We start from the raw sequence: 16,820 nt of genomic DNA on the forward strand, positions 1-16,820 counted from the left end.
AATGAGGAAGGCAAGCTGTTACCTTTCCATCTCTCTCTCCACCTGTCCATCTTCTAACAGGGTTGTCAAACGCATTTTCACCGGGGGCCACATCAGCCTTGCAGTTGCCTTCAAAGGGCCAAGTGTAGAGCTCCTTGCCCCTGGTGAAGGAGTAGTTGCACTTACAGCCCCAAAATTCCATTTGGCCCTTTGGAGGCAACTGTGAGGCTGATGTAGCTCCCAGTGAAAATGAGTTTGATACCCCTGTTCTAGTGGGTAGACATTAGGTTTTTCATTACACTTAGCTTTTGGTATTATGGTGAACATTTTCATTTTTCTCTGTGTCTACCTAGGAACTTTAGTTGGAATTTGAGAGAGGATACAATAAAGGGCTTTTAATGTCTGCATGTTCATTGTGTTTTGTTTTCTTGAAAAAGATAAAACCACTATTTGGCTTTCTCAACTCTCCTGAGCATACTGTATCAAATCACATGTCCCCCAGTCTCCTTACTGAAGAAAAAATTTATTTCTTCTTGTTTGAAAGCATGTGTCTGGCGATAGCTCGTCAGCTGCGGGGCGGGAAGGCAGGAATGTGAGTATGTTGTCAGCAAGCTGAGGACAAGAGACAGATGATCTGATTGCTCTGTGATCTCCCTTTCAGAACTGGCTGACAGAGCTGGAGATTTTTGCTATAATCTTCTCAGCTGCCATCCATGACTACGAGCACACCGGAACCACCAACAACTTCCACATTCAGACCCGGTGAGGACCTCGAAATGTTTGGAGAAGAGGCAAGAGGGGCCAGGGAGAGAGTTTTATATGCCAGACAGGGGTAGTCACCTTTCTTTCACATGGTTGCTCTATTTTGAGTTTCTTAAAAAATGAAAATTTGAACAAGATCAGCCTGGTCAGCTTTGATCAATACAGAGTATACTCTTATACAGAGTGTAAGACGCTGTCTGCTCCTAATTCTCATATTTTATTCACATCCAATGTGAACCTCTTTTTCCTCTCTATTGTGATGCTAACTCTTTGTTATTTATAGATGCACTGTGCATGCTCTACCTGTTTTTAGTAGGAGATAGAACAATTTACAAAAGGCATGAATACCATGGAGACTAACTCAGTGGGGACGGGCGAGGATCGGAGTGTTTTTGTTGATGTGAACAATAGCCAAGCCTTCTTACCCTCTCATCTCTGGGACTCTAGGGGTGCTTTCCCCTGTCTCCCTGATTTCATCTCTCCTCTATTTGGTGGCACAGGGCTTGGGGAGCTAGGTCGTCTCATGTAGTAGGTTATACACCATGGGCAACCTTCGTACCCTTCTTCACAAACAGCCCAGGTAAATGCAAGCCGCTTTGGGGGTCACTGAATCCCAGTCCAAGGCCCCACTCTGAGCCTCTTCACTGTCATGGACATCACTAGTCATTTTGGGTGTTTGTTTCTTACTAGCTGCAAGTCTATCCTTAGTGTTCTCCTCAGCACAGAGTTCCAGGCAAGCCCTATCAGTCCATTGTCATTTGCATTTGGGATGAAACCTTAAGTGCCTTCTCCTAGACTCAGAACTTACCTTCTCTTAAGATGGTGATGTGGAACCAGAGAGAATCTGATAGTCGGGCTCACTGGGCCCTGACAAAGAAATCAAAGGAAGCTAGAATTTGGGGAGAGATGACGAGGCGATGAGAAAGAACAGCAGGGAGGCGTGAGCTGAACCCTAAATAAATACTTGCTGATCTCACTGGAACAAGCAGGTGTACAGCTCTGATAGCTTTGTGTTCACAAATCAATCCACACAAGTTTAATGAACCCAGCGCTTAATGTGTGGTACACAAACAGTATCCTCTGATCCGTGTTCAGAAGGAGAATTTCAATAGAATGGAAGTAGAGAAGAGGGCTTGGGCTGTTCACGTTGCACAGTCTCGGCTGCCTCACAACAGCCTTCTGTGGCTCTGCTGCAAGGCCTTTAAACGCAGGGAATTCTACAGGGTGGCTCTGTTTAGTGGGACTTTGCTCGGAGGACAGAGAATAGCACCTGCTGAATGAAGGAAGAGGGTGGGGGTAGGAGAACTGTTCCTGGATCTTGGCTGGAGATCATTGTCAAGAGCAGTCACAACAGGGAGGGAAATGAAACACAAGAGTTGGAAACTTGCTTCACATCAAAAAAACACTCATCAGTCGGTGCCTTACTTACTTAACAGATTGAAGATCAGATCCTTCCCCTCAGGATCTGCATGTTTGGCGCCATCTCTTCGCAGGAGTGGGAAAATTCAGTGGGTTCGGTTAAGCTCAGTTTAGAATGAAATTTAGAATTGCCTTCCCCAACAGAATTTCATCTAACACATCTCAGCCTGTGTGCTTCCCGTTCAGAACAGCAAGTCTGTGCCCAGGTTCTGTGTCCTTTGACGGAATGTCAATTTTGACACTTCAAAGGTGTGCTAGATAGACTTCAAAGTTTGGCCAGTGACAGGTGGCCAATATGTTGGGGGGACAATGGCCCAGCTGTCAGAGACCATGCCTTCCTCCCAACCCTGACACTTAGCCCCCGGGGACTCTGGGGAGTCACTTCCCGTCCCTGGGACTCAGCACCCTTGATGAGAAACAAACAAGCTGTAGTAATCGAAGACTTCACTGAACTGAGGACATTGAAGGAGTACACAGCTCTGTGTTTGTTGTCACTCAGCTGTGGGACGGTCTTTGAGAGGGTGACTGACAAGTGTTCTACAACCCTTCCTTATATTCTTCACTCTCAGTTTCCCGTGTGTGGCTTCTGCATGCTGAAATTTTAAGGTCAGACTACTACCAGAAGAGCTTGCAAAGCATCCCTGGCAAGGTGGTATATGTTCAGAGAATTTAAGTAAAATCAGTTCTTTTATTTAATAAAAACATTAAAATTGTTCTAGAAAATATAAGGAAGTTTGACTTGACCTACATTTTTAAAAAAATCACCTTTGCTGCTACTAGCCAAGATAATTGAAGTCTGGTTGTGGAACGGTTTCCAGAGAGTTCTCAGACTAGATATGCATATTTCACATCCACATATTGGTATTAAAATACCCTACAGCCCTGGCTAGTGTAGCTCAGTGGATTGAGCGCAGACCTGTGAAAAAAAAGGATTGTGGTTCAATTCCCAGTCAGGGCACATGCCTGGGTTGCTGGCCAGTTCCCAGCAGGGGACACACAAGAGGCAACCATACATTGATATTTCTCTCCCTCTCTCCTTCCTTTCCCCTCTCAGGATAAATAAAATATTTTTAAAAATAAAAAAATAAAATACCCTACATACACCAATTGATAATGTATAGTGTTCATTTTAGCTTCTTTGTTCATTTATATAGCATGAGGGCAAAGGTAATTGCTAGACATGGAAAAAAGAGATGGTGTATTTGAGCTGAAAAGAGTTACCTGAAACAGCTGTTCAACGTCCTAAATTGTTTCCCTGGCTTTCTGTTCAGGTCTGACCCAGCTATTCTGTACAACGACCGGTCTGTGTTGGAAAATCACCACTTGAGCGCAGCTTATCGCCTTCTGCAGGAAGACGAGGAGATGAATATCTTGATCAACCTCTCCAAGGATGATTGGAGGTGAGGAGGAGACACGGGAGAGATTGGGGGCCAGGAAAGGGACTGTGAGGAGAGATGAAGTGTGCTGCTTTGCAGAAGTCAGTTAACTGAGAGTTCACATCTGTTTAGTCTCCTGTCTTGGTAGGAAAGCAATTTTAATATCTGATTTATTTGTTTGGATACATATGTGCATTCAACTTTTTAGGACCTTTGCTAATGAACATATTAGCAGGTATCTACTGCACTTCCAAGTGGGATAACAGAATTCCACTTCCAGCAGGCCAGGTTAGCTGCTAATAAACCAATTCTCCTGCAAATGACAGCGATGAACTACGGACAGATACAAACAAACCAGTAAGCACAGCCCCACTGACTTGAGGACTCCAGGGAGTGAATGAAATCAGGCAATTTTTGAAGGGGTGCCAATATTTGGAGACTATGTCGGGGGAAGTAAGTGTGATGTTTTGGTGACTTTACCCCGAAGGCAGTCTCAGTCAAGGCGACAACAGTCATTGGCTAATCCTGTATTTATAAAAACATCTTCACTATTTTTCTGACTCGAGAGACCAAGGTAGGAACAACCGGAGCTGCTGGTGAGTACATTAGAACCCCAAAGAGATCCAGGTGAGGGGCAACTCAAATTCTGTGGCACTCTAGACAACATGCAAGCAGCAGGAAAATGTGACTTATTTGCAGGGAAAAAGGCAACCAATAGATACAGCCTCCAAGGTGAGCTACTGTTGGAATTATCCGACAAGGGCTTTTAAAGTAGTTATTATATTTATGCTCAGTGAGGTTGAGGACAATATGCTTGTAATGAAATGCAGCAAAATTTAACCGGTGGGATGAAAATGTAGACAAGAGCAAACAGAAATTTTAGAACTGAAAAACTCAATACTTACATTTAAAAATTTTTACTACACTGGCTCAGTAGCAGGTTAACAGAAGATGGAGGAAAGAATTAGTGAACTTGAAAAGAGCAATCAATATTATCCAATTTGAAGAAATAGGAGAAAAAATATTTTAAAAGATGGGCAATTCAGGGAACCATAAGACAGCTTCAGGCTCAAGTTAGATGAGAAAGGTCACAACTAATCAACCATTTTGATTAGAAGTGGCAAAAAATGAACTGATTTTTACTTTCTGTTTTTTACTTTCATCCCTTTTTCTCCATGGGGTGCCCCCGGAAGGGAATTTCGGACCCTGGTCATTGAGATGGTGATGGCCACGGACATGTCCTGTCACTTCCAGCAAATCAAAGCCATGAAGACGGCGCTGCAGCAGCCGGAAGCGTGAGTGGGCGTGTGACAATGCGTTTTTGTGGGCGTTTGCATGGGAACGTGTCCATGCCCTGGGACCTTTAAGGCGTGCCTCCTTCCGACAGCTTTGTTGAATAGCCTCAGGGTGGGGACGTTTGGAGGGGAGGGCATGAGAATTGTACGTCTCCCAGATTCTCATCAGGGTTGAAATGAATAAGAGGGCTGCTAATAATTTGCCCCAATTAGAATTGAAAATATTTCCCTGCAGGAAAGTAAATTATTGAAGAGTCTACTCAATGCAGAAGCAACACAGAGAAGTCAGTGACCTGGGATTTTCATTTGTTCGAATGATGAATGACGCAGTTATACCAGAAATAGTTTTGAGTCAGACTTTGAGGCGTCCGGCTCCGTGAACCTGGAGACCTAGCTGTGGCTAATCCACATGTAGGACGACGTGACATCTTTTCCCCAGTTCAGCTGACAGTGGACTTGAGGCAGAAGAATAGAAGAAATTAAAAAAATTAATGCTTTTTAGGAACAAAGCAGACGGGGGATGTTAAAAATAGTATTGGAAAGGGCAAAGCTAAAGAACTTACATGTATAACCCATGGACATAAACTAAGGGGAATTGTGAGAGGGAAGGGGGGTACCAGGTGGAGGAGGAGAAGGGGAAAATTGGGCCAACCGTAGCAGCATAATCAATGAAAGATACTTTAAAAATTAATGCTTTTTAAAAGAAACCATTATTGAGGTTCTGAGAGTGTGATCATCGTGTGTTCGGTCCCTTTGGGTTTTACAGGATTGAAAAGCCGAAAGCTCTGTCCCTGATGCTGCACACGGCAGACATCAGCCACCCAGCGAAGGCGTGGGAGCTCCACCACCGCTGGACCATGCTGCTCCTGGAGGAATTCTTCAGACAGGTACCTCGTGGCGCTGCTGTCCCCCAAGGCTTTCAGCACTGGATGGTGTCTGGATTCTGTATGTCAGCAACGCTGTGATAAGGACTACTGAGATTCCAGTAATACTCTTTGGGGAGAGAGGGCTTGCAGATTTGTGTGTGTTTGGATATTACTTAAATTCTGATTTTCAGAACATTATGGTATTTCTATCCTATGCTTTCTGTTGGGGAAAAAAAACCAAAACATTTCCTTTTGGCAGTCTTTTGTCAGAATGTCATCTGAGGAGCCTTTTATTTCTTTATTTTTTTAATGGGTTGACCAAATGATGACCAGCTTGGCATGACCCTGTGGGATTAAGATGTTAATCTTTTAACTGTTAAAATTGGTGTGTTTCTTTCTTTTGAGCTGGCAAGCCATGTTGTTGAATTCCAAAGCCAGGTGTGGCAGTTTGGGGTCAGGAAATCAACAAAAGCCACTGTTCCCATTATATTTAAGTTTATTACAGCCTAAGACACAGGGCCGTGTTTTCAGTGAGAACGGCTGGAGTCTTTTATGGGTACACATGGCCTTAAAACATTCTTTTAAAGGCACAAGAAGTAGAGAAATACAAAGTAAAGTAAGTGTGTAGCCCTAAGACGGATGTCTTCTCAAGAGTAGTTGCCATTCAAACCTCTGCTTTGAGACGTGAGGTCCTGAGGTTAAAGGTGTCCCTGCAAGAAACATCCAAACCTGTAGAGAATTTTGATAAGAGTTTCTTTGAGCCAAACTGATAACAGATGCCAGGGGGAAGATCTGAAAGGCTCTGGAGAATGACAGTTTTACAGTTTCTTTTGTACAATTGGAATTAAGGAAGGAAGGAAAAGAAGATCACATGTAGGTGGGAGGAAGCAAGGGGGGAGTTGGGTTCCAGCTAGTTTGTAAGACTATGTGCTCCCTGCAGGATGGTTATGCTTCCCAGGGTCCTGGAAAAGAGGCATGTCAAAGATGTGTGAACCCGGATGCACAGAGACAGTGGACAGGGCTTGCTGAGGGCAAAGATAGACCTTTTCCCAAAGGAGGTAAAGGCCTGGGGCATGACTGCCACCAGGACCTAACTGGTGAGGAATTTATGATCGGATCACCTGTGTGGTCACTTTCAGATTTATTACAGTGCCCTTTTTTTTTGGTCCACAAAGGCAATATATCATGTAGATTGTGGACCTAAATTATAGTTACTTTAAGTTAATATAGTTAATTTGGTTAGTTCTTATTGATTTTAGAACGGGGACTCACATCATGGATTCAGAGACCTCTGAGACTCCATAGAACACCACTGACTAACATTGGTCTCAACTTTGTCTCTGAAACTAACAAGAGATATGCTGGTTCACGGGCTGCTCGGAATTTTTGAAGAGGATTACTCTTATTCTAAAGACTGATTTGACGGAAGACTGTAGAAGTCATCTGCATGTTTTTCTTCTGAGGTTGTGCATGGGATCTGGCGATGAGGTGGGACTACAGATAACACCGTGTTCAAGTCCAGAAGGCTTTTTATTGGAGTTTTTATTTCAGTGGGTTTGTGGCCTGGAACTAACCAATTCATTCCTCTAGTTCCGAAATGTTTTATTTGTAATTTGTGGTGGTGGGGGGCGGTTTTGAGTGGGGTAGGTTTGGTGGAACTTAAAGGCAGGTTGGATTAGATGTTTTCTTCGGGTCATTCCGGTATTAAATGTTCTACATTTTCTTCATTTTCTCTGTGGTGCATGTGAACACACGCACACGCACCCCTACAATGTTACGTGAATACAGCAGCAGGCACCCTGTTCGGTGTGCAGCTGTTTCCCCTTGCCCAGTCAGTACTTGGCCTCACAGAGTGGTCCTCAGGGGGAGCCCCATGGTGCGGGAGGCACTAGAAAAGTACAGGTGTAGCTCTGTCGTAGATACAGGAACAACTCTGCAAATTCATCCTTAATCAAGGGCCTCACCTTGAGCCATTTTTCCAGAAGTTTTTTTGTGATATTACTGAGAACATTTTATCCAAACATTGGCTTCCCTGGTCACGTGCTTTCTTTGGCACTGAAGGAATTTTTTTTTAATTGTGAGAGGGTGAATATGAGAAATCTCTTCAATACCTGAACATTTTTTTTCCCATAGAGGAAACCTTGTTTGTACTCACAGATGCTTGAATTGAGTGAAAATGTGCTAGAGGCAGCATGTAAAGAACTGTGTTCAGTTTCTTGCCTGTTGGGATTGGAATGTTAGCTCACTGGACTGGAACTATTTTTGAGTAATTATGAGTCTATAAATTATTTATATTGCCTTACAATTTGAACCCAGATGTCAGACGCCATTGTAAGTAACCCATGTAGGAGAAATGTTGCCTCACTCCTAACAATAGATTTTAAATCGGACAGTTCAAGTGGGAAATCTCAATGGGACCTTAGAATCTTTGAAAAAATTACATTTGGAAGTTGGCTTATATTTCAAAATAAGGGCATAGCCTCAATGCTGATACCAGACCTTTCAGGCTTTACTAAAAAAGTAAGTTACATCTTTAATTTTATAACCATATTTTACAAAATCCAAGCCACTGCCTCAGGGTGCTTTTCAATGACTTTGAAGAAGTACAAGTTTGCCTTTTTGGTAAACACATATTATAAAAGTCTTGAGGCTCATTTCCACTGTATTGCTGGATGTTTTTATGTTATATAAACATCTCCTATAATTCTTTGAATTTCCTTTTTCTCTGTGGTTATTTTCCCACTCTTATTTTACATTTTGTATATTAGTATTTTTTCTTTGTGAATTTAGCTAATTATTTTATCATTGTAAAATTTTATAATGCCTTAATTCATATTTTCATTTGTATTCATTTCTTCTGCTTGAGTTTATTTTGTTCTTTTGCCAAGTCCTGGGTGCTCAGTTCATTTATCTGTATTCTACCTATTTAATATTAGAAAATATAAGGCTAGGAGTTTGTCTCTTTCTTATCATGAATCTCAGAGATTTTGATATGCAGAATGTTCACAATTACTCTTGTAAATATTCTCTAATTTTGGCTTCGGTTTTTTAAACCCAAGAGTTGCTTCTGATAGAGGTGTTTGTTCATATAATTTTCCAGTGGTAGGTTCTTTTGTTTCCTAGTGTTATTGTTACTTTGTGGCTTATTGAAATTTGATTATAGCATTTTTCAGTGTTTGGATTTTTCCATGAGATTGGTTTGTCACTGACTGTGCAATCAATTTTTGTGAATGTTTGCAGCTCTTAAGAAGTGGGTTTATTTCTTGTTTGTGGAGTAGAGAATTCAAGGAACACCAGGAGCATTTACCTAATTAATTATGTCATTTAGATATTTCCTATATCATTTAAAAGTTGATCGTGGGTCAAAAATATTGACCTCTTTAGTAAAGAGGGAAGTGTATGAATAATTCCACAAGGGCTGGTAGTTATAGGGTCATAAAATATTGTATCAATCAAGTTGGATTTACCTGTAGAAATACATTTTTTCATATTATTTTCCACATTTTCTCTAATTCATAAATGTATATGTCCTCCAAAGGGAATCCAATAACCACTACTTTAAAACAGGCTTTTGATAGTCAAATGTACTTGGCTTAATGAAATCCCCAGATGTGTGTGTTAGGTAGATGTGGGTATGGGCAAGTTTGTGGGATAAGCTATTTAACATGCAATCTTTCAGTAATAAAGTCCGAATGAATGCTAGAAGGAAAGGGGGTGAAGGGAAAGTAGAAGAGGGTAAAGGGGGGATAAGTAGTGATGGAACAAGACTTGACTTGGGGTGGTGAACACACAACCAATCTATAGATGATGTATTATAGAATTGTTTACTTGAAACCTATATAATTTTATTAACCAGTGTCACCCTGATAAATTCAATACATTTTTCTAAAAAATGAACACAGCTTTTCACACTAAGAAAATGCTTATATCTTAATAGTCACGTGGCTAGTGTTCACCACCCCTGCCCATGAAAATGCACCCAGGAAACACCTCGCACCCCCACTCTGTGGGGGGCAAGTGTGGGCTGACCTATGCCACTGCACAAGCACAGTGCACAATATAAATATTCTTCTTTCTGTTCATACTGCTGCAGCAGAAATAGCTCGGGAGTAAATAATTTTTTTCACATCACTGGACAGAGACAGGGGGAGAGAGAGAGAGAGAGAGAACAGCTTTCTGCAGGGCATGCTGGGAAACAGAGGAACCACTGTGTCCCGTGGGTGCCTGTATAGAGAGTGTGCAGAAGGAACCAAGCCCCTTCAGGACTGTTGTTAAGACCCTTGGATGTCTCCAGCACCCACTGTGACCCCACTGTGCAGCTGCCTCAGGCACCCATTTCTTTTCCTTCCTTTCAATAGATGTCTGTGTAAACTGGCATTCTTTCTCTTTGGTGACCTGCCTGAGGAAGAAGCAGCACTGTTTTTCAACTAGGCCTGGTTTTTGAACCAATTGTAAATAAATATACTCTTTATTTACTATTAATTTATTGGTGATATAATCAGAGTGTATTCGACGTGACAAATTCACTCAATGCTTCTCAGTCTTGACTTACACATTAGATATACTCATTGGGAGATAACCATAGCTCTTTTTGTTTATTTGCATACATTTCCTCATTTAATCCTCACTGTAACCTGATGAGGTGGGGATTATTCTCCCACATTTTATAGATCAGAAAACGGAAATGTAGAGAGAGAAAGGCGACTTCCTTTGACCACACAGCTGGTGGGGGGAGGGCCAGATTCCAGCCCAAGTTAGTACCCATTAATCTAAGCAGATTCTCTCATAATAAAATGAATCAACACAATGCCACTTCTTTTAAAGAGTGACATAGGTGCCTTTTCCTCACAGTGTGGGACCAAAATGTTGAGCTTCAGGTTAAGATTTTTAAAAACCATCTCCGTCATTATGTAGACTTTCCGTAGCCCTTGCTTATTACAGTGATGCTTTCTGGTGAGATTGCGGATCACATTTTATTGTTGTCTAATGGGATAAACACAGGCAATTATTCACCACTCTGCTCTTTTGGTGCATGTTTCACTGTGGTCTGAGCCCTGTGGGTAAGAGCCCAGGAGCACCTGCCCTGCTGTGTCTGGTTTTAGAAAGCACAGGGAGAAGAAATTCAACGAGGCCGTTTGAATTTGTGTCTTGAACCCTGCCTGCAGCTGGGAGGAAGTCACTTGCTCCAGAAAGGCCATGGGTGTCAGCACAAGACAACTGGGAAACACCCCGCAATTCCGATTGCCTGGTGACTCAAGACCACAGAATGCATTGCTTTTGTTCCCTTCCTTGGGGCACCTGTCACTGCCTGGTGAGGGTTTTGCACCTCAGCATGTGCCTCTGCAGTGGGATGGAATGACCACTCTCTGGAGGTCCTCAGCCTCTTGGTGTCTTTTGTGCAGAGAAGCTGGACCCATAAGGACTTACTACAGAGTGTAATTGTACTAATTAAAGTAAAGGCCACTGGCCTTCGTGGCACCTGGAGTTGCTATATAAAATCTGGGTGGGTCAGCCTACCATTCTTACTTGACTGTGGTCCCCTGTTTTTCTAGGGTGACAGAGAAGCAGAGTTGGGGCTGCCTTTTTCTCCTCTGTGTGACCGGAAGTCCACCATGGTTGCTCAATCGCAAGTAGGTACGTGTTTGCCAGGCTTTGGATAGAAGGAGAAAGCAGAGAGGGCATCCAGGCACAAGGCCAGAGGCTCCCCTGGGGTCCTCTGGCTGGGGACCTAGCTCTGTTCTGCTGTGCCGTGCTCCCAGTTTGGCTTGGCGGGGGTGGGGGTTGCCGGAGCTGCTCTCCCCGTCCTTCCCCCTGGAATGTGGCTGGTTCATGGAAGACTAGACAGGGGCATGGCTATCTCCATCATTTTCTGCCAAGATTGAAGGAGGCCTCAACTTGCCAAGGCAATGGCAAGAATCAGAGGCAGGAAGCTCATTTTCCATGCAGTGTTGGAAGTCTCCGTGTACTTCTCAGGGACGCTGCCCCCTGACCTTTCCAGGGCAACCCCATTTCCTGAAGGACCCCACTTCCAGGAGTAGCTCTTTTTCAATGTCTCCTCTTTCCCTCCCTTCCTTCCTCCTTTTTTCCCTCCTTTAAAAACTTTTCAGCACCCTTTTTTTTGTGTGTGAGGATAACTTTTGCACTGCTAATAACTATAATAGATGTACATTATAAAAACCCTCAGGTATGACAGAGTGCCCCAGTGACACCTTAGAGGGGTCTGGAATCATTCAAAAATTCAACAAGGATTTGATTTTTTTTTGTACTTGTCTTTTGGATACTTCTTTATTTTTTTCCATAATAACATATGGAATTCCTGTTGGCTACAGAGCATGGCTAGGCACTGTAACAAATGTTCTAAAAACAAAGACAAATTATACATGGTGTCTGCTCTCAAAGTCGTGGAGCCCTTATTGGGTGGTGTGTGGATGTTAGGAAACTAAGGCTGTTAGAGTGTTCTGGTGGTGGGGTAGAGTTTTGTACATCGTACAACTGGGTACAAAACAGAGTGTGCAAATTGTGAGACCCAGAAAGACTTGTAGGGGAGTAATATTTGAGCTGAGTCCCAAGAGAGAAGTAGGCAGTGACTAGGCAGATGGAGGCGTGCGTGAGAAGTGCGCTAGGCGGCTGCAAGGACATTTCAGACAAGGGCATATGCTAAGCAGGGAAATTTAAAACAGTCTCCTACGGCCAGGGAATTACAAACAGTTCCCTGTGGTTGGAATAGTGGGCAGAGTAGAATGAAGTGAGGGGCACATTTGAAGAAAAAAATCAGGCCCGGATTACAGATTACATGAAGAATAGCATATGCTTTATACTTCCCCACAGGAAGTGAAGGCATATGTAAAGCATTTTAAGTAAGGCTATAAATTATATAAATTTATGGGCTCACTCTGGCCCACTGCTCCGCCTTGTAAATAAAGTTTTATTATAACACAGCTAAAGCTCTTTCATTTGTATGTTGTTGATGGCTGCTTTTGTAGACAGTGGAAGAGAGAAGGAGTCATCGTAGATATGGCCCACAAAACCTGAAATATTTACTGCCTCGCCCTTTAAAGGGAAAGTTTGCCTGTTTTTAGAAAGATCTCTCTGTCAGTAGCGTGGAGGATTAGTTGGAGGGTTTGTGTGAGACAAGAGTCAGGGAACCCAGTGGGGTGCCTCCTGTAGGGTGACCGAGAAGAGAGGAGAGTTGGAACTCAGGTAGCACAGGGGCTCTCCAGGACAGCGGCGGCAGACATGATAGGTAGGGTTCGGCTGTACGCAAAGCTAGGGTAAAGGCAGCATGTCAGATTAAGTGGATGGACCATCGTACCATTTATAAAGGCTGAAGGGAAAGCTGATAAGTTCTTTCTGGTTTGAACACAGGGAGTTTAACTTGTAAGAAAAAAATGGTGAAATTGTGTCATCAAATACTCAGTTTCAGTTTCAAATTATACTGCAATTAGCCCTGGCTGATGTGGCTCGGTGGATTGAGTGCTGGCCCGTGAACCAAACGGTTGCAGGTTCAATTCCCAGTTAGGGTACATGTCTGGGTTGTGGGCCAGGCCCTTAGTAGGGGGCACACAAGAGGCAACCACACATTGATGTTTCTCTCTTTCTCCTTCCCTTCCCCTCTCTCTAAAAATAAATTTTAAAAATCTTGTAAAAAATTATACTGCAATTAAGTACAATTCAAAATTGACTACCAGTGTTTCCCTATCAGGATACTATGGGTATTTGATTGAAACAATTCTTGTTTTGCCAGTTACATTGTAGGACTTTTAGCACTCTGCACTGCTGGGCATTCAATGCCAGAATCGCCTCCATCTCCGTCATTGTGAAAACCAAATAAGCATTTGTATGTTTCCAAACACTGTATCCCTTTGATCGGCATTTCACGTCCTTCCACATTTTGCGTGGCTGCGTTAGGAATTACCACCAGGAATGCCAGGCTGTATATTTTCTCCTGACGTGTCACAGAATCAGGGATATCTTTGGGCTGTTAGACAGTCACGGTAGCCCAACTCAACTGCCTCCCTGGCTTGGTGATCGCCCAAAGGTATGGCTCCAGATCTGAGCCCTCGCCCAGCTCTGGTTCTTCCAACTCTCCCTGCCCCTCCCGTCCCGATGTGTCCCCTGTACCTCCAAGTCAGCCGAGCTCAAACCGAGCCCACTGCCCTTCTCCCCAGCCCCCCATTCCCTGGTCCTCCATGTTCCCTCTGCTGTGCAGTTGGGGGTGGAGACCCCACCCAGGGGCCGTGCCCACCCCCAGGGGGCTGTGTGCGTGTATCTGTGTGTCTGGAATTTCCACTTCCAACGAGGCTGGATCCCACCCACTTACCTTTCTTTTCAGCTGTTGCAGCTTCGAAAATGATTTCCCAGCCTCAGACCTTCCCGCCCTCTTTCTTCCCATTCGTCTTGCCAGATTAATTGTCCCAAAGAACATTTTAAAAACCTGATTGTGCTGCTGCCCGAACACTTCAAGGGGCTTCTGTTGCCCGTTGAAGTCCCAACCCTTAGCCAGACGCTGCTGAGTGGACCAGGACCCGCCCTCCCAGGCTCTCCCTACCCAACTCCAAAAGGATCCCAAAGCCTCAGACGCATCCTGCAGTTTCTCTGGTCCTTGTCATTTTGTTTGTCCCACCCCCTCCCCTCAGCCTTAGTGCTCAGCTCAAACATCACAACCTCCATAAAGCCGTTTGCAGCCCTCTCAATAGGAGGGAAAATACCCTCCCTCCCTTACCTTTCTAGGGACCTTTATTTGGGCTTCTCCTTCATTTCTTCCCATATAGACCGTCATGGCCACTTTTGCACTCATTTAATCTCTCCTATAAACTGAGGGCAGGCAGGTTACATCATACATAGTGCCTATCAGAACTATGTATAACTATTATATATGTATAACTACATATAACTGTATGCAACAATTTGTTGCATAGAGGATGTTGAATCCATATTTTTCAGCACTTTATTGAGCTATCTACTAAAAAAGTCAGGAAAGTTCTGTAGGAAAAATGGAACTGAGTCACGGTATTCAGATGAAGGACTGCATTAAATAACTACGACCAGCTTGCCCTCTCCTGCTTGGATCGGGAGCTCCCGTGCAGGGGAACTGTGAAAGCTAGGCCACCTCAGCTTCCCTGGGGACGTGCAGAAAGGCACACGTTACTATGTTGTTTCTCTGGAGCAATGTCATTTCTCTGCAGGCTTCATCGATTTCATCGTGGAGCCCACCTTCACTGTGCTCACAGACATGACTGAAAAGATCGTGAACCCGTTAATTGATGAAACCTCTGAAGCTGGTGGGACAGGGCAGAGGCGTTCAAGGTCAGTGGAGAAGGTTGAGGGCTGAGGGGCAGTTTGGCCTGACCATGAAGATAGAATTCTTCTTTTGGAGGGGGCAGGGGTGTGTTTCATAGTGAGGTTCGCTCTACCTCCTTCTTATAAGGGAGGTGCCTGCCTCTTCCTTTTCTCAGAGGAGTTGAAATTATACCATTGCTACTCTCCGGGCTGGTCCATAAGGGGGCAACCGTGGTCTAAATTATGATTGGCAGGTACCTAGGATAGATAGCATCCCTCCCATACTCATTATGTCTCTGCTCCTGGCAGGTTTAAACATCCCAGTCCCATTACTTATTAGCTCTGCAGTCTCAGGCTTGTTGCCTCAGTTTCTTCATCTGAGAAAATGTGGGCCGTCAGGACCCGGGGATTTCAGGGCCATGACTCCATGAGTGTTAACCACGGGCACGCGTTTTTCAAACACTAACCCTCCCCTTCCGCCCACCTCGCCAGGCTGATTCTGTGTGTGTGATTTTTCTCTTGTCCTGCAGTTTGAACAGCATCAGCTCGGCAGAGGCAAAGCGGCCAGGTGTCAAGAGTGCTGGCTCGGAAGGAAGCGCCCCGATCAACAATGCTGTCATCCCTGTTGACTGTAAGAACTTTAAAGTCACTTGGACCGAGGTCGTGCACGTCAATCGGGAGCGATGGAGGGCCAAGGTGCCCAAAGGTAACCTCTCCAGTAGACCTGTCCACACCTCTGAGCACCCACTCATATCACAAGCAGTGCCACCCTGACTTACAGGTGCTGCAAATGAAGCGGGATCTCAGGATTCGGATTGCTGACTTGGTAGCATCTGCCCTTTTTAAATTTTTACTTTTCAATGACAGTTGACATTAAGTATTGTTTTATATTAGCTTCGGGGGTATAGCATAGCAATTAGACAATTATGTAATTTACCAAGTAGTCCCCCGGATAAGTCTAGTACCCCCCTGGTACCACACATAGTTATTACAATATTATTGACTATATTCCCTATGCTGAACTTCAAAACCCTGTGACTGTTCTGTACCTACCAATTTGTGAAAAAGCTTCCACCCTCTTTTGAGCTTCAGTACATCCAAAACTCGGTGCACGGAGAACAGTGCAGACCTCCACATGCATGACCTTTGTGTTCTGTGACTAAACGCCTCCTGGTCTGAAGATTCTGAAGACCTTTCTTGGTTTCGGCGTGACTGTCCTGTCTTTCTCATTCCACATTGTGCGGCACAGTTATGGGGCCTCTATTCCCCCTTTCATTTAAGCAAAGCCTGTCCAGTAGCCGCCTCAGTCCCTGTGTTGGGACAGCAGGAGTTGTAATTTCCTTACGTGTATTTTGATCTTGTTTTCATGTTCACAATCTCCCTTCTCAGTACTCAGACTGATCTTCTGAGATGAAGGTAGCTTGCAGGTAAACAGTAATTAGCTGAAGTAAGCATCATCAAAATTCAGATCAGAAAAGTCGTGACTCTCGGTACAATGCTCAGAACAATGATTGTCCTCTGTGTTTCTTGGAAGCTCAGAATCATGTGTTCATATGTGCGCTTGTGTTTGGGGAGCATGTTCTACAGGATCGGCACATGCTGCATACCCACACTGTAGTCTAGGTGAGGATGCAGCCCCGAGATGAGGTGTATGAAGCCAGGAGGCCCAATTCCAGGGCCACGGATGGCTCTTGGTGCTCAGTGAAGGGGCTGACCCCCGTGGATTTCCTGCAACAGCAGTCATCTTGTGCTAACATCTGTTGAGTGCCCACTGCGTGCCAGGTTCAGTGCCAAGAGTGAAGGCAATGAGGAATAGACTTCCTTGTCATCAACGCTCATAGTCT

General features: G+C 44.1%; 1 protein-coding gene across 8 annotated transcripts in view; it reads left to right on the forward strand.

Moving 5' to 3' along the window:
* Positions 1–16,820, forward strand: part of PDE1C (phosphodiesterase 1C) — a 382,013-nt gene that overhangs the window by 309,463 nt on the left and 55,730 nt on the right. For all 8 annotated transcript variants that reach the window (XM_053661833.1, XM_037126507.2, XM_053661810.1 and 5 more), the window contains 7 exons: positions 641–741; positions 3,432–3,560; positions 4,730–4,831; positions 5,598–5,718; positions 11,250–11,331; positions 14,883–15,003; positions 15,507–15,682. In XM_053661833.1, coding sequence (XP_053517808.1) covers positions 641–741; positions 3,432–3,560; positions 4,730–4,831; positions 5,598–5,718; positions 11,250–11,331; positions 14,883–15,003; positions 15,507–15,682 — 832 coding nt within the window. The remainder of the gene's footprint in view (positions 1–640; positions 742–3,431; positions 3,561–4,729; positions 4,832–5,597; positions 5,719–11,249; positions 11,332–14,882; positions 15,004–15,506; positions 15,683–16,820) is intronic.

This window comes from Artibeus jamaicensis, unplaced genomic scaffold (assembly GCF_021234435.1).
Source record: "Artibeus jamaicensis isolate MK-2021 breed Jamaican fruit bat unplaced genomic scaffold, CSHL_Jam_final contig_1016, whole genome shotgun sequence".
NCBI classification, from domain to species: domain Eukaryota; kingdom Metazoa; phylum Chordata; class Mammalia; order Chiroptera; family Phyllostomidae; genus Artibeus; species Artibeus jamaicensis.